This window comes from Girardinichthys multiradiatus, chromosome 7 (genome assembly GCF_021462225.1).
Source record: "Girardinichthys multiradiatus isolate DD_20200921_A chromosome 7, DD_fGirMul_XY1, whole genome shotgun sequence".
NCBI lineage: Eukaryota > Metazoa > Chordata > Actinopteri > Cyprinodontiformes > Goodeidae > Girardinichthys > Girardinichthys multiradiatus.
In genome coordinates, this window is record NC_061800.1 from 46,933,660 (window position 1) to 46,950,643 (window position 16,984).

At 44.8% G+C, this 16,984-nt stretch overlaps 1 protein-coding gene across 1 annotated transcript in view; it reads left to right on the plus strand.

The window, feature by feature from the left end:
* LOC124871355 (PTB domain-containing engulfment adapter protein 1-like) overlaps window positions 1-16,984 on the plus strand; it is a 106,889-nt gene that overhangs the window by 79,402 nt on the left and 10,503 nt on the right. The window contains exons 5-6 of the mRNA XM_047370615.1: window positions 6,872-6,943; window positions 16,809-16,907. Of these exons, the coding sequence (XP_047226571.1) occupies window positions 6,872-6,943; window positions 16,809-16,907 (171 nt within the window). The remainder of the gene's footprint in view (window positions 1-6,871; window positions 6,944-16,808; window positions 16,908-16,984) is intronic.

The following is a 16,984-nucleotide window of genomic DNA, read 5'->3' on the forward strand; positions in this document are numbered from 1 at the left end:
ATCTTCCCACTAGGATTGTTGTCCATTCCTGAAGGCTAAACTGCTCCAGCTCCTTCGCGTTGGATGGTTTTCACTTCTGATCAGCCATCTTCAAGTCTAACCACAAATTCTCAATTGGATTTAGATGTGGACTTTGACTAGGCCATTCCCACACATTAAATGTTTCCATTTAAACCACTTAAGCATGTCTTTAGCAGTATGCTTCGGGTCATTGTCCTGCTGGAAGCCGAACCTGTCTGTCCCAGTCTCAGATCACAGGCAGACCCAGGTTTTGCTCCAGAATATCCCTGTATTGACCACCATCCATCTTTCCCTTGACTCGGACCAGTTTCCCAGTTCCTGCTGCTGCATAACATCCCCACAGCATGATGCTTCCATCACCATGTTTCACTGTGGGGATGGTGTTCTTGGGATGGTGGGATGTGTTGGGTTTGGGCCAGACATAGCGTTTTCCTTGGTGCCCAAAACGTAAAACTTTAGTCTCATCTTACCAGAGCAGCTTCCTCCATACATTTGGGGAGTCACCCACATGCCTTTAGTAATCTCAAAATGTGCCTTCTTATCTTTAACACTAAGTAATTACTTTTTTCTGGTCACTCTTCTATAAACCCAGCTCTAGGGAGGCTTATTGTGGTCCTACGTACAGATACTCCTGGCTCTGCTGTGGAACTCTGCAGCTCCTCCAGGGTTACCTTTGGTCTCTGTGCTGCCTCTCTGATTAATGCCCTCCTTGTCCGGTCTGTGAGTTCTGGTGGGCAACCCTCTCTTGGCCTTTCCCCGGAGGCTGTTTTATTAGTATGTTACCACAGACTACAGTCGGCAATGTTGGAGCACATATGCTAAACTGAGCTAACGCTAGCACAAGCTGTCCAAACTGCAGTTACAGATAAAGCTGGGGTTAATGTCTCCTTGATTTACAGACTGTATTTGTCCTTATTACAAAGAGTTGTTTCGTGCGGTTTCCATTAATGATGTTTTAATGTCTGAGCTGCTGGGTGTGGAGACTGTCTAAGCTGTAATGCCTCTATTGCTCAATGCTCTTTTCAGTTATTAAAGCTGTTTGAGAGTATTTCACAAGGCATAAAAGTCTGATATCTATTTCTCTGTATCAGAAATCTAAAGGATGGTAAATGCAGCAATATTTGAAGTAAGTGTATGTAAATATCTTAGTTGTAATAAAAAAAAAAGCAAAGCGGAATAATAACTCTGTACATCTGGACTTTTCACAAGTTCAGTGACCATAAATACACAGATTTGAACTTTTGAGTTGCTAGTGATTTCACAATAATATAAGCTATTGAGAGCCTAAAAGCAAATGATTTAAAAAAAAAAAAAAAAATCAGGTATGAATGCCACTTTCTTTATTTGTAAATATGTGTTGAGAAAATATTAACTTCTGTCAAAAATTCACCTGCTAGACCAACATGTAGCTGGAGTCATTTTTCAATGAACTATGCTGCTCTATTTAGTAAAATCTGATCTCTAAATATAAAACTTGGCTTCCTCTCTTTGTAAATATTGATGTTAAACTAGATGCTTCAGTTTGTGACTGCTAATAAGATTATAAAAGCTTTCCACAGAGTTGGTGTCCTACAGCTAGAGTGTAAAGAAAGTTGCTGAACGTAATGTTTTCCTGGAAGGCTCTGTGAGCTTTTTGAAACTCAACAATATGACCTGACACGATTTAAAGCCTAGTTGAAGTTGCACATATTACCGAATGCATTTTATAACCCTGTAGGACCTGAACGTGTTTCATATTTTCAGCGTCTCTCTGTCTAGACATCTTGCAATGTTTACATTTTGAATTCATCAGTGGTATTTCTTATCTGCAGAGCTGGGACTCATCATAGCCGTGTTGGCTGAGTTTGACCTCTTCTTATTTTGCTTGAGAAAATAATTTGAAGGAATAATCTCAACGTTCCACAGAATGATCCTCATCCCTGTGTTTATCCCAGACTGTGAACCTGCCGGGAACACGTCACAGAAGCTGCAGAGCTTTGTCAGTACACCATCCCTGTTTTGAATTTAATCAGCTTTATGCTCGTTTGAGGTAACAGCCAAGGCTGGAGTCAGCCTCAGTTTGTGTCCTCAGTGCCTCCGCTTTGGTCTGTCTTTGTTTGGGTGTTATGAATTTATCGCCTCTATCAGAATATGAGGCCTGGTGCGGATTCAAACGAGACCAGTTCCAGTCCTGGTGAGGAGCCAGTGTTTGTTGGCATCAGTTTCTTTCGTTTTCACCACTAAAGCACAGAGTCCAGCTCTGAAAGAAGGAGAACAAACTAACGCTTTGCAAAGAATTCCTACTGTCAGCGACAGGAGGTGGGGTTATGATGTCCACAGCAGGAGCAGCAGGGATTTCTGGGAATGTAGAGAGTTCTGTTCTGGACCTCTTCAAAGAGAAGATCATACATCACAAGCCAGGAAAGAACAGATCATGAGTTAAGGTCTCACCCCTAGCTGCAAATGTTAGAAGTGAACTTACAGTAAGATCAGTTGTAGCTCTTTATTTCTAAGGAGATAATTGGATAAACTAAGAATTGTTCTACATTGTGATCATTATTCCAATGAAATAAACATCTTTAAACAGACATTTGCTGGAAAACAAGAATATTTAAGCAGTCGTTGTTTATCATACTTACAAATTTGATAACATCAGTCTGCTCACACCTCTCCTCTGCAAGATCGCTGGTGTGCTACTGTAGTGCTAATGCAGCTGTGCTAATGCAGCTGTGCTAATGCAGCTGTGTTAATGCAGCTGTGCTAATACAGCTGTGCTAATGCAGCTGTGCTAATGCAGCTGTGCTAATGCAGCTGTGCTAATGCAGCTGTGCTAATACAGCTGTGCTAATGCAACTGTGCTAATACAGCTGTGCTAATGCAGCTGTGCTAATGCAGCTGTGCTAATGCAGCTGTGTTAATGCAGCTGTGCTAATACAGCTGTGCTAATGCAACTGTGCTAATGCAGCTGTGCTAATGCAGCTGTGCTAATGCAGCTGTGCTAATGCAGCTGTGCTAATGCAACTGTGCTAATGCAGCTGTGTTAATGCAGCTGTGCTAATGCAGCTGTGCTAATGCAGCTGTGCTAATGCAGCTGTGCTAATGCAACTGTGTTAATGCAGCTGTGCTAATGCAGCTGTGCTAATGCAGCTGTGCTAATGCAACTGTGTTAATGCAGCTGTGCTAATACAGCTGTGCTAATGCAGCTGTGCTAATGCAGCTGTGCTAATGCAACTGTGTTAATGCAGCTGTGCTAATACAGCTGTGCTAATGCAGCTGTGCTAATGCAGCTGTGCTAATGCAGCTGTGCTAATACAGCTGTGCTAATGCAGCTGTGCTAATGCAACTGTGTTAATGCAGCTGCGCTAATACAGCTGTGCTAATGCAGCTGTGCTAATGCAGCTGTGCTAATACAGCTGTGCTAATGCAGCTGTGCTAATGCAACTGTGCTAATGCAGCTGTGCTAATGCAGCTGTGCTAATGATTTGAGGACCAAGTTTGTAGTCAAAGTACAGGTAGGCCATAGTCAATGTTAAGCATATCATTGATGTTTTGTCCCTCCCAGTAAATGGGCCACATTAAATCATAGCAGCAACAAATATGTTCAGCTTCCTGCTAGTGTAATAGTAACTTGTGATTGCACTGGGAAAGTGGGTGGGATTGTTTGATACTGTGATGAATTGGTGCAGATCTTACGTGGCAGAGCAGGACTACTTGGTCAACACGTGGGGTTCCTCAGGGCTCATTCTTAAGTCCCTTTGATTCAACTTTTTCCTCCTAGCTCAGGCTTAGGAGTTTCACAGCATTGTGCATTAGCATGTGCTAATGACATATAATTTTATGATATTGCGGTCACCACTTGTCCACAATTCACTGCAGTCATTCAGGGAGTTAGTAAATTTATGGGCCAGGTTGTTTTGGTTCATTACCAAACCTTACCAAGGTTAACTACACTGGATAAGGCTAAAAACGACAGAGCCAAGTCGACCCCTCAGGTCATCACAGACATGTTTCCTTAGTCTTCCCAGGACTAAGACCAAAGACGATGAGGCAGCATATCTTCTAAGCTCCTCGGCTCTGAAACCAGCTCTTACTGATAGCAAGTCAGCTGTTCCTCCTCTTTTAAATCAAAGTTTGAAAACATTACTGTTTAATGCAGCTTTCCCATAAAGGCCAATGATTGCATCATCAGTTCATTTCATGTTTCTTGTTTGTTTTAAATAAGCTTTTTAATAATATTTCTTTTTTCTGGTGTTTCCCCTGGAACGCTGGCTGGCATTGTAGAGCACATTCACAAACACTGACTATTGTCTGAAAAATTACTTTTAAATGAAACTGGTGAAGTTAAGACATTGGTTTGCTGAGATAATGAGAGGAATACATCATCTGTCTTCCTGCATTGTGATTCTGTGCAAAACTTCAGCATTTGTCAGATGGAGGATCAAATATTTACAGGAAGACACTTTTTAAAGTGACACAGTTATATTGCTCTTTGTTATCTTATAGGACCAGAAGGTTAGAAACCAGAAAGTATCACCAGCCTGGAAGCTACAGGAGAGAAACATTGAAGGGTGGTAGTGGCCGTTGTTTTCTTGGCAGCCATTGGTCATTAAAGTCACAATTAGAGCTTGTAGTTTTAAATTAGAGGCATTAAATTTCTGCCCTCTAACTGAGTCCATCAGATCTAAATGAGCGCACTGGACTCGTACTTAGGCTGAACTCGACTCTTCATTGCGTCATCTGAATGAACTCCTCAGGCATGCCACGAGGTTAAAACATGTTTGGGAGCGAGATGGGAGGGTCCACTTGGTTTTCAGCTGCATTAATCATTTGATGAATGAGCCTCGGAACTTGATTTGCCTTCTGAAATGTCTCCAGTCGCAGCCCCACAACGCACCGGTCAAGAACATGCGTTGCTCTTTTCTATTCTGGGCCACAGCACTCGCAGACATGACCGCGACTGTGCAGAAAGTTCATTTGTCACGCCGAGGCAGAGTGCTGAGACTTCTGAATAAAGGCTCGATCTGTTTTTTTCCAACTGTTTAGCAGAAACAGTTCACTGCTGCTTCTCTTTTTCTGTCCCCCTGCATTTAGAAACAAGTTAAAACACTCTATGTAATGCTCCAGATTTAATTAGCTGCAAGATTTGCTCATTTAATTCTCCAAAAATACATTAATTTCTTGCCCAAATACTGTAATGTCAAGTTTCACAGTAATGATGGTTTGCAGGAAAAATTTAAAACTCTAAATGTCAGTGAAAGTAAGAAGTTTTATAGATGCAGCAAGCTAATGGACAGCTTACGAACTCTGCTTGTTGCTTGGCTGCACATTATTACAGTCTGCACTTAGGCAGGCATTAGCAGAGTCAGGATTTACACTGAATGTCAAAGACAATCCATGGCTGTCGGAGCTGTTTGCTCAGCTCTGATGGAGGAACTTATTTTGTTTTCTCCAACCTTTAAGGGCTTGACACAACTGTTTATGAAGTCTAATATTGGAGCAGGCTGCACACATCAGGCACAGCGGCAGAAGAAGCTGTTTGTGTGGCTGGAAGGGCGACAGCTGCACTCTGCTCCAAGAAGATAGTGCCACCTGTTGGACAAATGCAGGATATAGGATTCCTACACGTTACCATTTTAAAATGAACGAATATTTCCTGTTTTAAACTTTTGAGAGCAAAGGTTTACTGTTAATGTTTTAAAATTGTTAGGGTTATTATCTGTCAGGAACACCTTAGAACACAAACTGTGAACAAAAAAATATCCTCATTACACAATAAAATGTTTATTAGACAAAACCAGGCACTCTGATGAAAATAAAATAAAATAAGCGGCGGCTGACATTAAATCACAGACCGTAGAACAATAACAGTTATCAGGAGTTGACACTTTGATGCTGATTATTTAAAAAAGAAATAATTTGATTCTAATTTTGGGTTTAGCATGAATGGAAGGGAATGATCACCTGTGATTAATATTTTCTTTGTATGGCTGCATTCATCCGACTATGATGTCTGTACTGTGATGGTTTGGTACAAATACAGGTACTCAGGTATGTAAAGCAAAATGCAACAGGTTTTAGAGCTGGACTATTGTGTGATTGATCATTTGCATGCAGTACATGCAGCAGCATGGGTAGATATCTGCTGTTTCCACCTGGCTCACTTCCCACATAGTTTTATGATGTTTCCTGAGTGACATTAAGTTTCAGTTTTGTTTCCTGCCTCTGAAAATAAATCACCAGAGTGAATGTTGACTATTGTAGATAATATGTATCACATGAGGCGACCAGGGCTCCTCTAAAGCTGAATGAGTGGACTTTGTCTACAAACCCAAGAAACTGATTAATCATTTATTTCACACCATGTTGATTCAGACAATATGTCCTGCCAGACAAGTAGAATAGAGAATAACTTAATTAGAACCTGTCTGACAACATGAAGTAGGCTAAAGATCTCAAACAGCAACACATCATACCCTGATCTGAGAAACGAATTCATTGACATCTATCAGTCTGGAGAGGGTTTTAAAGCCATTTCTAAGGCTTTGGGACTCAGTGAGATTTTGGAGTAATTTTGGTGGGTCGGCCTCTCCTGGAAAGAGTCTCCACTGTTCCATGTGATCTCCGTATGTGAATAATGGTTCTCACTCTGGTTTTCTTGAGTCCCAAAGCCTTAGAAATGTATTTTTAACCTTTTATCTTGTCTGATATCAAAACTAGTTTGAAGATGTGAAAAACTGAGGTCAACAAAAAAGCAAAAAATCAGAAGAAACGTGTAGGGGGCAGTACTGTGGACCATCATCGGCATCACATCTTATTCAAGAACAGATGGGACTTGTGTTGCATAAGAAATCTTTTTGTTCTTATTCTGCAGTTCCTTGGAAACACGGAGGTTGAAGCCCCGAAAGGCACAGAAGTTGTGAAGGATGCAGTGAGGAAGCTGAAGGTAACGTCAGTTCTCAGTTGGAGCTGTAGCCTCCAGGCGAGCTCAGATTGTTATCGGTGAGCAGATTGGAGGGGACTGAAGGGGGTGGTGGCAGTGAGTGACAAACGCCTCCCTCCCTCCTGCAGTCCACCATCAGCAAGGTGCCCTTGGTGTTTTTTCAGCTCCAAGTGATGATGGCTGGAAGTGCTGGATAAGCAGTTTGTCCAGTCACCCTTCCTCCAGTACGTGGAAAACTCAGTTAGATGGATTATTCATCAGAAGGATAATCAGATCCTTCACTGAAACACTTAAATATTTCTGCATGAAGTATTAAAATAAACTGCAACCGGTTTAGCAGTGACTGAATTAGAGTGCTTCAGATTAGGTAAACTAGACATACTGGGGGGCTAAAGTTCAGAATCTGGTCTAGGTTGAAGGCCAGACTTGGTCAATATTGACTAACAAAATAAAGAAACATGTAAATATGAACTTTTTCCAACACACTTAAGATGCATTTTAGTTGCAAGTCTAATAAAAAGAGAGTGCATCAGTTCCAGGTTCAGGGGGGTCAGAACGGTTTAAAAATCCTTAAACTGTAGGGAACACATTTTGTATTGCACTATTATAATATCACATTGAAAAATAGAAACATAATAAACATGTGCCACTGTAATGTTAATACTTTGTCCAACCTCCCAGTCTCCTAACAGGACACTTCTGGTCTAACGTTCCTCAAGGATGGAGCAAACAGAGATCTTTGACCCTTCATTTCTCTAGATGGTCCAGAGTCTATCTTCAACTTAGCTCAAAGCTTTTCTACAGGATTTAGGTCTGAAGACAGAGCTTTTTGTTGATTTGGCCCATTCTGTTTTGGATCGTTATTCTGCTGAAATACCCAATGCCATTGGAGACCCGCGTTCCATTTTCTTGCTGAGGCCATCCGATTTTTATTTGAAATATTCTGATATTTTAAAGAGTTCATGACGCCATAACAAGGTTCCCAGGTCCTTTGGAAAAGAAACTGAGCCACAGCATCACACATCCTCCACCGTACCTGACAGTGCACATGACCTGCTTTTCCAAGCAGTCATCCTTTGTTTCTCAGCAGATCTACTGGATCTGTCTGAGTCTAATGTGACCAAAGCTCACTGTTTCAGTTAAAGTCCAAGTAGATTTTAATAAACTCCACATGTTTACATGTGTGATGGTAAAACAGAAAAGGCCTTTTCCTGACAGGCCTCCCAGACACCCAGTTGGCATCCAGATTTCATCTAATGGTTGTTGATGGAGACCAGAGCCCTTTTTCCAATAGTACCTTCTTGGCTCGACTGGGTTTTTATAGTTTATCCAGTAGGTACCGGTACTTGGCACAGCTTCTTCTTTAGTGTCTACTGGCCAGGGTTCCAAGCGAACTGAAAGCAAGTCGAACTGTACAGGTCCTTCTCAAAATATTAGCATATTGTGATAAAGTTCATTATTTTCCATAATGTAATGATGAAAATGTAACATTCATATATTTTAGATTCATTGCACACTAACTGAAATATTTCAGGTCTTTTATTGTTTTAATACGGATGATTTTGGCATACAGCTCATGAAAACCCAAAAATCCTATCTCACAAAATTAGCATATTTCATCCGACCAATAAAAGAAAAAGTGTTTTTAATACAAAAAACGTCAACCTTCAAATAATCATGTACAGTTATGCACTCAATACTTGGTCGGGAATCCTTTTGCAGAAATGACTGCTTTAATGCGGCGTGGCATGGAGGCAATCAGCCTGTGGCACTGCTGAGGTCTTATGGAGGCCCAGGATGCTTCGATAGCGGCCTTTAGCTCATCCAGAGTGTTGGGTCTTGAGTCTCTCAACGTTCTCTTCACAATATCCCACAGATTCTCTATGGGGTTCAGGTCAGGAGAGTTGGCAGGCCAATTGAGCACAGTGATACCATGGTCAGTAAACCATTTACCAGTGGTTTTGGCACTGTGAGCAGGTGCCAGGTCGTGATGAAAAATGAAATCTTCATCTCCATAAAGCTTTTCAGCAGATGGAAGCATGAAGTGCTCCAAAACCTCCTGATAGCTAGCTGCATTGACCCTGCCCTTGATAAAACACAGTGGACCAACACCAGCAGCTGACACGGCACCCCAGACCATCACTGACTGTGGGTACTTGACACTGGACTTCTGGCATTTTGGCATTTTCTTCTCCCCAGTCTTTCTCCAGACTCTGGCACCTTGATTTCTGAATGACATGCAGAATTTGCTTTCATCCGAAAAAAGTACTTTGGACCACTGAGCAACAGTCCAGTGCTGCTTCTCTGTAGCCCAGGTCAGGCGCTTCTGCCGCTGTTTCTGGTTCAAAAGTGGCTAGACCTGGGGAATGCGGCACCTGTAGCCCATTTCCTGCACACGCCTGTGCACGGTGGCTCTGGATGTTTCTACTCCAGACTCAGTCCACTGCTTCCGCAGGTCCCCCAAGGTCTGGAATCGGCCCTTCTCCACAATCTTCCTCAGGGTCCGGTCCCCTCTTCTCGTTGTGCAGCGTTTTCTGCCACACTTTTTCCTTCCCACAGACTTTCCACTGAAGTGCCTTGATACAGCACTCTGGGAACAGCCTATTCTTTCAGAAATTTCTTTCTGTGTCTTACCCTCTTGCTTGAGGGTGTCAATAGTGGCCTTCTGGACAGCAGTCAGGTCGGCAGTCTTACCCATGATTGGGGTTTTGAGTGATGAACCAGGCTGGGAGTTTTAAAGGCCTCAGGAATCTTTTGCAGGTGTTTAGAGTTAACTCGTTGATTCAGATGATTAGGTTCATAGCTCGTTTAGAGACCCTTTTAATGATATGCTAATTTTGTGAGATATGAATTTTGGGTTTTCATGAGCTGTATGCCAAAATCATCCGTATTAAGACAATAAAAGACCTGAAATATTTCAGTTAGTGTGCAATGAATCTAAAATATATGAATGTTAAATTTTCATCATGACATTATGGAAAATAATGAACTTTATCACAATATGCTAATATTTTGAGAAGGACCTGTATATGTGACGTCAGAAGACTGCCAGTCACTGATTGGCTAGGTGGTGCAGCCACTGGGTGAATCACGAGAGCAACTTTATCTCTCACCAGATGCTGGAGATCGGCATCAGTCCCATGATGGGTGTTTATTTCTGATAAATGCCCTAAGGATAATCTGCCCGGCAGCAAAGGCAAAATGCTGTTAACTTCTGTTTACTTCCTGCTAAACAGCATTATTCAACCACAAGTTTCCAATACATGGTTTTTAATTTTATTTTACAGAAGTAGAAGTCATAAAATATTCAACAAGTACATTTATGAACCTGGACAAAAACCCATTGCAAACACATCAATGACTGACTGACATCAGTCTGGTTTTCTGTGGGTCAGTGGGGTGTACTGTGGGTCAGTCGGGTGTACTGTAGGTTAGTTGGGTATTCTGTGGGTCAGTTGGGTGTACTGTGGGTCAGTCGGGTGTACTGTAGGTTAGTCGGGTATTCTGTGGGTCAGTTGGGTATTCTGTGGGTCAGTCGGGTATTCTGTGGGTCAGTCGGGTGTACTGTAGGGCAGTCGGGTATTCTGTGAGTCAGTTGGGTGTACTGTGGGTCAGTCGGGTATTCTGTGGGTCAGTGGGTGTACTGTAGGTTAGTTGGGTGTACTGTAGGTTAGTTGGGTATTCTGTGGGTCAGTCGGGTGTACTGTAGGGCTGTCGGGTATTCTGTGAGTCAGTGGGTGTACTGTAGGTTAGTTGGGTGTACTGTAGGTTAGTTGGGTATACTGTAGGGCAGTCGGGTATTCTGTGAGTCAGTTGGGTGTACTGTGGGTCAGTCAGGTATACTGTAGGTTAGCTGGGTATACTGTGGGTCAGTCAGGTGTACTGTAGGTTAGTTGGGTATTCTGTGGGTCAGTCGGGTGTACTGTAGGTTAGCTGGGTATTCTGTGGGTCAGTCGGGTGTACTGTAGGGTAGTCGGATATTCTGTGAGTCAGTGGGGTGTATTGTGGGTCAGTCGGGTATACTGTAGGTTAGCTGGGTATACTGTGGGTCAGTCAGGTGTACTGTAGGTTAGTTGGGTATACTGTAGGGCAGTCGGGTATTCTGTGAGTCAGTTGGGTGTACTGTGGGTCAGTCGGGTGTACTGTAGGTCAGTTGGGTATTCTGTGGGTCAGTCGGGTGTACTGTAGGTTAGTTGGGTATTCTGTGGGTCAGTCGGGTGTACTGTAGGGCAGTCGGGTATTCTGTGAGTCAGTGGGGTGTACTGTGGCTCAGTCGGGTATACTGTAGGTTAGCTGGGTATACTGTGGGTCAGTCGGGTGTACTGTAGGTCAGTTGGGTATTCTGTGAGTCAGTTGGGTGTACTGTGGGTCAGTCGGGTATTCTGTAGGTCAGTTGGGTATTCTGTGGGTCAGTTGGGTGTACTGTGGGTCAGTCGGGTATTCTGTAGGTCAGTTGGGTGTACTGTGGGTCAGTCGGGTGTACTGTGAGTCAGTTGGGTGTACTGTGGGTCAGTCGGGTATTCTGTAGGTCAGTTGGGTATTCTGTAGGTCAGTTGGGTATTCTGTGGGTCAGTCGGGTGTACTGTGGGTCAGTCGGGTGTACTGTGGGTCAGTCGGGTATTCTGTAGGTCAGTTGGGTGTACTGTGGGTCAGTCGGGTATTCTGTAGGTCAGTTGGGTATTCTGTGGGTCAGTCGGGTGTACTGTGGGTCAGTCGGGTGTACTGTGGGTCAGTCGGGTGTACTGTGGGTCAGTCGGGTGTACTGTAGGTCAGTTGGGTATACTGTGGGTCAGTCGGGTGTACTGTAGGGCAGTCGGGTATTCTGTGAGTCAGTTGGGTGTACTGTGGGTCAGTCGGGTATTCTGTAGGTCAGTTGGGTATTCTGTGGGTCAGTCGGGTGTACTGTGGGTCAGTCGGGTGTACTGTGGGTCAGTCGGGTGTACTGTGGGTCAGTCGGGTGTACTGTAGGTCAGTTGGGTATACTGTGGGTCAGTCGGGTGTACTGTAGGGCAGTCGGGTATTCTGTGAGTCAGTTGGGTGTACTGTGGGTCAGTCGGGTATTCTGTGGGTCAGTGGGGTGTACCGTAGGTTAGTTGGGTATTGTGTGAGTCAGTTGGGTGTACTGTGGGTCAGTCGGGTGTACTGTAGGGCAGTCGGGTATTCTGTGAGTCAGTCGGGTATTCTGTGGGTCAGTCGGGTATTCTGTGGGTCAGTTGGGTGTACTGTAGGTTAGTTGGGTGTACTGTGGGTCAGTCGGGTATTCTGTGAGTCAGTTGGGTGTACTGTGGGTCATTCAGGTATTCTGTGGGTCAGTCGGGTGTACTGTAGGTTATTTGGGTATACTGTGGGTCAGTCGGGTGTACTGTAGGGCAGTCGGGTATTCTGTGAGTCAGTTGGGTATTCTGTGGGTCAGTCGGGTGTACTGTAGGTTATTTGGGTATACTGTGGGCCAGTCGGGTATTCTGTGGGTCAGTTGGGTGTACTGTAGGTTAGTTGGGTATACTGTGGGTCAGTCGGGTATTCTGTGGGTCAGTTGGGTGTACTGTAGGTTAGTTGGGTATAATATGGGTCAGTCGGGTGTACTGTAGGTTAGTTGGGTATTCTGTGAGTCAGTTGGGTATTCTGTGGGTCAGTCGGGTATTCTGTGGGTCAGTTGGGTGTACTGTAGGTTAGTTGGGTATACTGTGGGTCAGTCGGGTGTACTGTAGGTTAGTTGGGTATTCTGTGAGTCAGTTGGGTGTACTGTGGGTCAGTCGGGTGTACTGTAGGTTATTTGGGTATACTGTGGGTCAGTCGGGTATTCTGTGGGTCAGTTGGGTGTACTGTAGGTTAGTTGGGTATACTGTGGGTCAGTCGGGTATTCTGTGGGTCAGTTGGGTGTACTGTAGGTTAGTTGGGTATTCTGTGGGTCAGTCGGGTATTCTGTGGGTCAGTTGGGTGTACTGTAGGTTAATTGGGTATACTGTAGGGCAGTCGGGTATTCTGTGGGTCAGTTGGGTGTACTGTGGGTCAGTCGGGTATTCTGTGAATCAGTTGGGTGTACTGTGGGTCAGTCGGGTATTCTGTAGGTCAGTTGGGTATTCTGTGGTTCAGTCGGGTGTACTGTGGGTCAGTCGGGTGTACTGTGGGTCAGTCGGGTGTACTGTAGGTCAGTTGGGTATTCTGTGGGTCAGTTGGGTGTACTGTGGGTCAGTCGGGTATTCTGTAGGTCAGTTGGGTGTACTGTGGGTCAGTCGGGTGTACTGTGAGTCAGTTGGGTGTACTGTGGGTCAGTCGGGTATTCTGTAGGTCAGTTGGGTATTCTGTAGGTCAGTTGGGTATTCTGTAGGTCAGTTGGGTATTCTGTAGGTCAGTTGGGTATTCTGTAGGTCAGTTGGGTATTCTGTGGGTCAGTCGGGTGTACTGTGGGTCAGTCGGGTGTACTGTGGGTCAGTCGGGTGTACTGTGGGTCAGTCGGGTGTACTGTAGGTCAGTTGGGTATTCTGTGAGTCAGTTGGGTGTACTGTGGGTCAGTCGGGTATTCTGTAGGTCAGTTGGGTATTCTGTGGGTCAGTTGGGTGTACTGTGGGTCAGTCGGGTATTCTGTAGGTCAGTTGGGTGTACTGTGGGTCAGTCGGGTGTACTGTGAGTCAGTTGGGTGTACTGTGGGTCAGTCGGGTATTCTGTAGGTCAGTTGGGTATTCTGTAGGTCAGTTGGGTATTCTGTAGGTCAGTTGGGTATTCTGTGGGTCAGTCGGGTGTACTGTGGGTCAGTCGGGTATTCTGTAGGTCAGTTGGGTGTACTGTGGGTCAGTCGGGTATTCTGTAGGTCAGTTGGGTATTCTGTGGGTCAGTCGGGTGTACTGTGGGTCAGTCGGGTGTACTGTGGGTCAGTCGGGTGTACTGTAGGTCAGTTGGGTATACTGTGGGTCAGTCGGGTGTACTGTAGAGCAGTCGGGTATTCTGTGAGTCAGTTGGGTGTACTGTGGGTCAGTCGGGTATTCTGTAGGTCAGTTGGGTATTCTGTGGGTCAGTCGGGTGTACTGTGGGTCAGTCGGGTGTACTGTGGGTCAGTCGGGTGTACTGTGGGTCAGTCGGGTGTACTGTAGGTCAGTTGGGTATACTGTGGGTCAGTCGGGTGTACTGTAGGGCAGTCGGGTATTCTGTGAGTCAGTTGGGTGTACTGTGGGTCAGTCGGGTATTCTGTGGGTCAGTGGGGTGTACCGTAGGTTAGTTGGGTATTCTGTGAGTCAGTTGGGTGTACTGTGGGTCAGTCGGGTGTACTGTAGGTTAGTTGGGTATTCTGTGAGTCAGTTGGGTGTACTGTGGGTCAGTCGGGTGTACTGTAGGTTAGTTGGGTATTCTGTGGGTCAGTTGGGTGTACTGTAGGGCAGTCGGGTATTCTGTGAGTCAGTCGGGTATTCTGTGGGTCAGTCGGGTATTCTGTGGGTCAGTTGGGTGTACTGTAGGTTAGTTGGGTATACTGTGGGTCAGTCGGGTGTACTGTAGGTTAGTTGGGTATTCTGTGAGTCAGTTGGGTGTACTGTGGGTCATTCAGGTATTCTGTGAGTCAGTTGGGTGTACTGTGGGTCATTCAGGTATTCTGTGGGTCAGTCGGGTGTACTGTAGGTTATTTGGGTATACTGTGGGTCAGTCGGGTGTACTGTAGGGCAGTCGGGTATTCTGTGAGTCAGTTGGGTATTCTGTGGGTCAGTCGGGTGTACTGTAGGTTATTTGGGTATACTGTGGGCCAGTCGGGTATTCTGTGGGTCAGTTGGGTGTACTGTAGGTTAGTTGGGTATACTGTGGGTCAGTCGGGTATTCTGTGGGTCAGTTGGGTGTACTGTAGGTTAGTTGGGTATACTGTGGGTCAGTCGGGTATTCTGTGGGTCAGTTGGGTGTACTGTAGGTTAGTTGGGTATACTGTGGGTCAGTCGGGTGTACTGTAGGTTAGTTGGGTATTCTGTGAGTCAGTTGGGTATTCTGTGGGTCAGTCGGGTATTCTGTGGGTCAGTTGGGTGTACTGTAGGTTAGTTGGGTATACTGTGGGTCAGTCGGGTGTACTGTAGGTTAGTTGGGTATTCTGTGAGTCAGTTGGGTGTACTGTGGGTCAGTCGGGTGTACTGTAGGTTATTTGGGTATACTGTGGGCCAGTCGGGTATTCTGTGGGTCAGTTGGGTGTACTGTAGGTTAGTTGGGTATTCTGTGGGTCAGTCGGGTATTCTGTGGGTCAGTTGGGTGTACTGTAGGTTAGTTGGGTATTCTGTGGGTCAGTCGGGTATTCTGTGGGTCAGTTGGGTGTACTGTAGGTTAGTTGGGTATACTGTGGGTCAGTCGGGTGTACTGTAGGGCAGTCGGGTATTCTGTGAGTCAGTCGGGTATTCTGTGGGTCAGTTGGGTGTACTGTGAGTCAGTTGGGTGTACTGTAGGTCAGTTGGGTATACTGTGGGTCAGTCGGGTATTCTGTGGGTCAGTTGAGTGTACTGTAGGTTAGTTGGGTGAACTGTGGGTTAGTTGGGTATACTGTGGGTCAGTCAGGTGTACTGTAGGTTAGTTGGGTGAACTGTGGGTCAGTCAGGTGTACTGTAGGTTAGTTGGGTATTCTGTGGGTCAGTTGGGTATTCTGTGGGTCAGATCAGAACTAATCTGAGTCTAGGAATAAACACTGAATTATTTAATCACCATTTTAATAGTAAAATATTGAAGCCAGTATATTTATCAGAAAATCTTGTCAATTGAGGATTATCCTGATGTCTTTCATCAGGCTGCTGTTGGTGAGATTAAACCTGCTGTGCAGGTCGATACTTTCACTGGAAAAACTGATGCCAAATGACACAGAAAACCTCAGATAAACCACCATATTGGTTGTTTAGGATTTAAGTGCACAGTTTCACTGAACTCAACCAGCGGATGACATTTAACCTGGCCTTCTTCCAAGATAAATTCCACTCCACAGTACCATTTAAACAGACCTTTAGGCCTGGGAAGATCTCCTTTCCAGGCTTTTAGGCGACCTCTGCGTCGGCTGCCTGCTGCCTGCTGCCAAGGGTTGAATCTGAGAGGCCACTTGTGGAGGGAGGGCTTTTTTTCCCAAACCCGTGATTCTATTGTTACAGTACATCTTATTGTGAAACCAGTTTCTGACCACAACTCCATGGTTACTCTCCCAGATGCAGCAGCAATTAAAACAAGCTCAGCTATGCCTCCTGAGACCACGTCCAGAAAAACACATTCTGTCAGAGTCTGTGACCTCATATCTCCTTCAACAGATTATATGTGTCTAACACTGAGATAAATGGAATCAGTCTGAAAAATCTAATTAAAATATCACCTTGCAGCCACCCTAACTCTGTAGGCAGTCAAAACACTTTTCTTAAAAAGCAAGTAAGAATTTTACACCTTTGAGTTAAACAAATGTCTAATAAATAATAACAGCAGACGTTATGGCGGTTCTGGAGCATACAGGTGTGTGCCAAGTAGACACACAATGTCAACATAGAAAGACATCAGCAATGACCTTAAAGAAGCAGCTGTTGCTGTCCATCAATCTGGAGAAGGTTATAAGGCCGTCTCCAGACTATCTCAAGTCCATCATTCTGCAGAGATGAAGAGTATTCCTAGACTGAAAACATGTCAGGCCGCAGCCAATCTACCCAGGAGTGGATGTCCCAGCAGACTCAGCCTGAGGTCAGAGCATGAATCTCAGAGAATTGACCAAAAACCCAAGAGCCCCATCTCAGACTTTACAGGCCTTAGTTAGCGGCTTAAAGGGTAGAGGTTATGGTAAAACCCCCTGAAAATATCAGAGCCAAGTCTGGCTTCTTTGAAAAAAAACTATGACGAACAAGAGATTACTCAAGAGAACATTTTGTCTTCATTTATTTGACAGTTTCAGAGACACATCAAGAAGTCAGAAGGCCAGAAGATCCCCAAAGTGGAGCTTCAGATCTCCATCTACGGAGTGAAGATCCTGGATCCGAAAACGAAAGTAAGTCCAGCCATTTTTCACTCGTTGTCTGGAATCAATGCAAGAAAAGAAATCTCTAAATCTAGTCAGTAACTGAC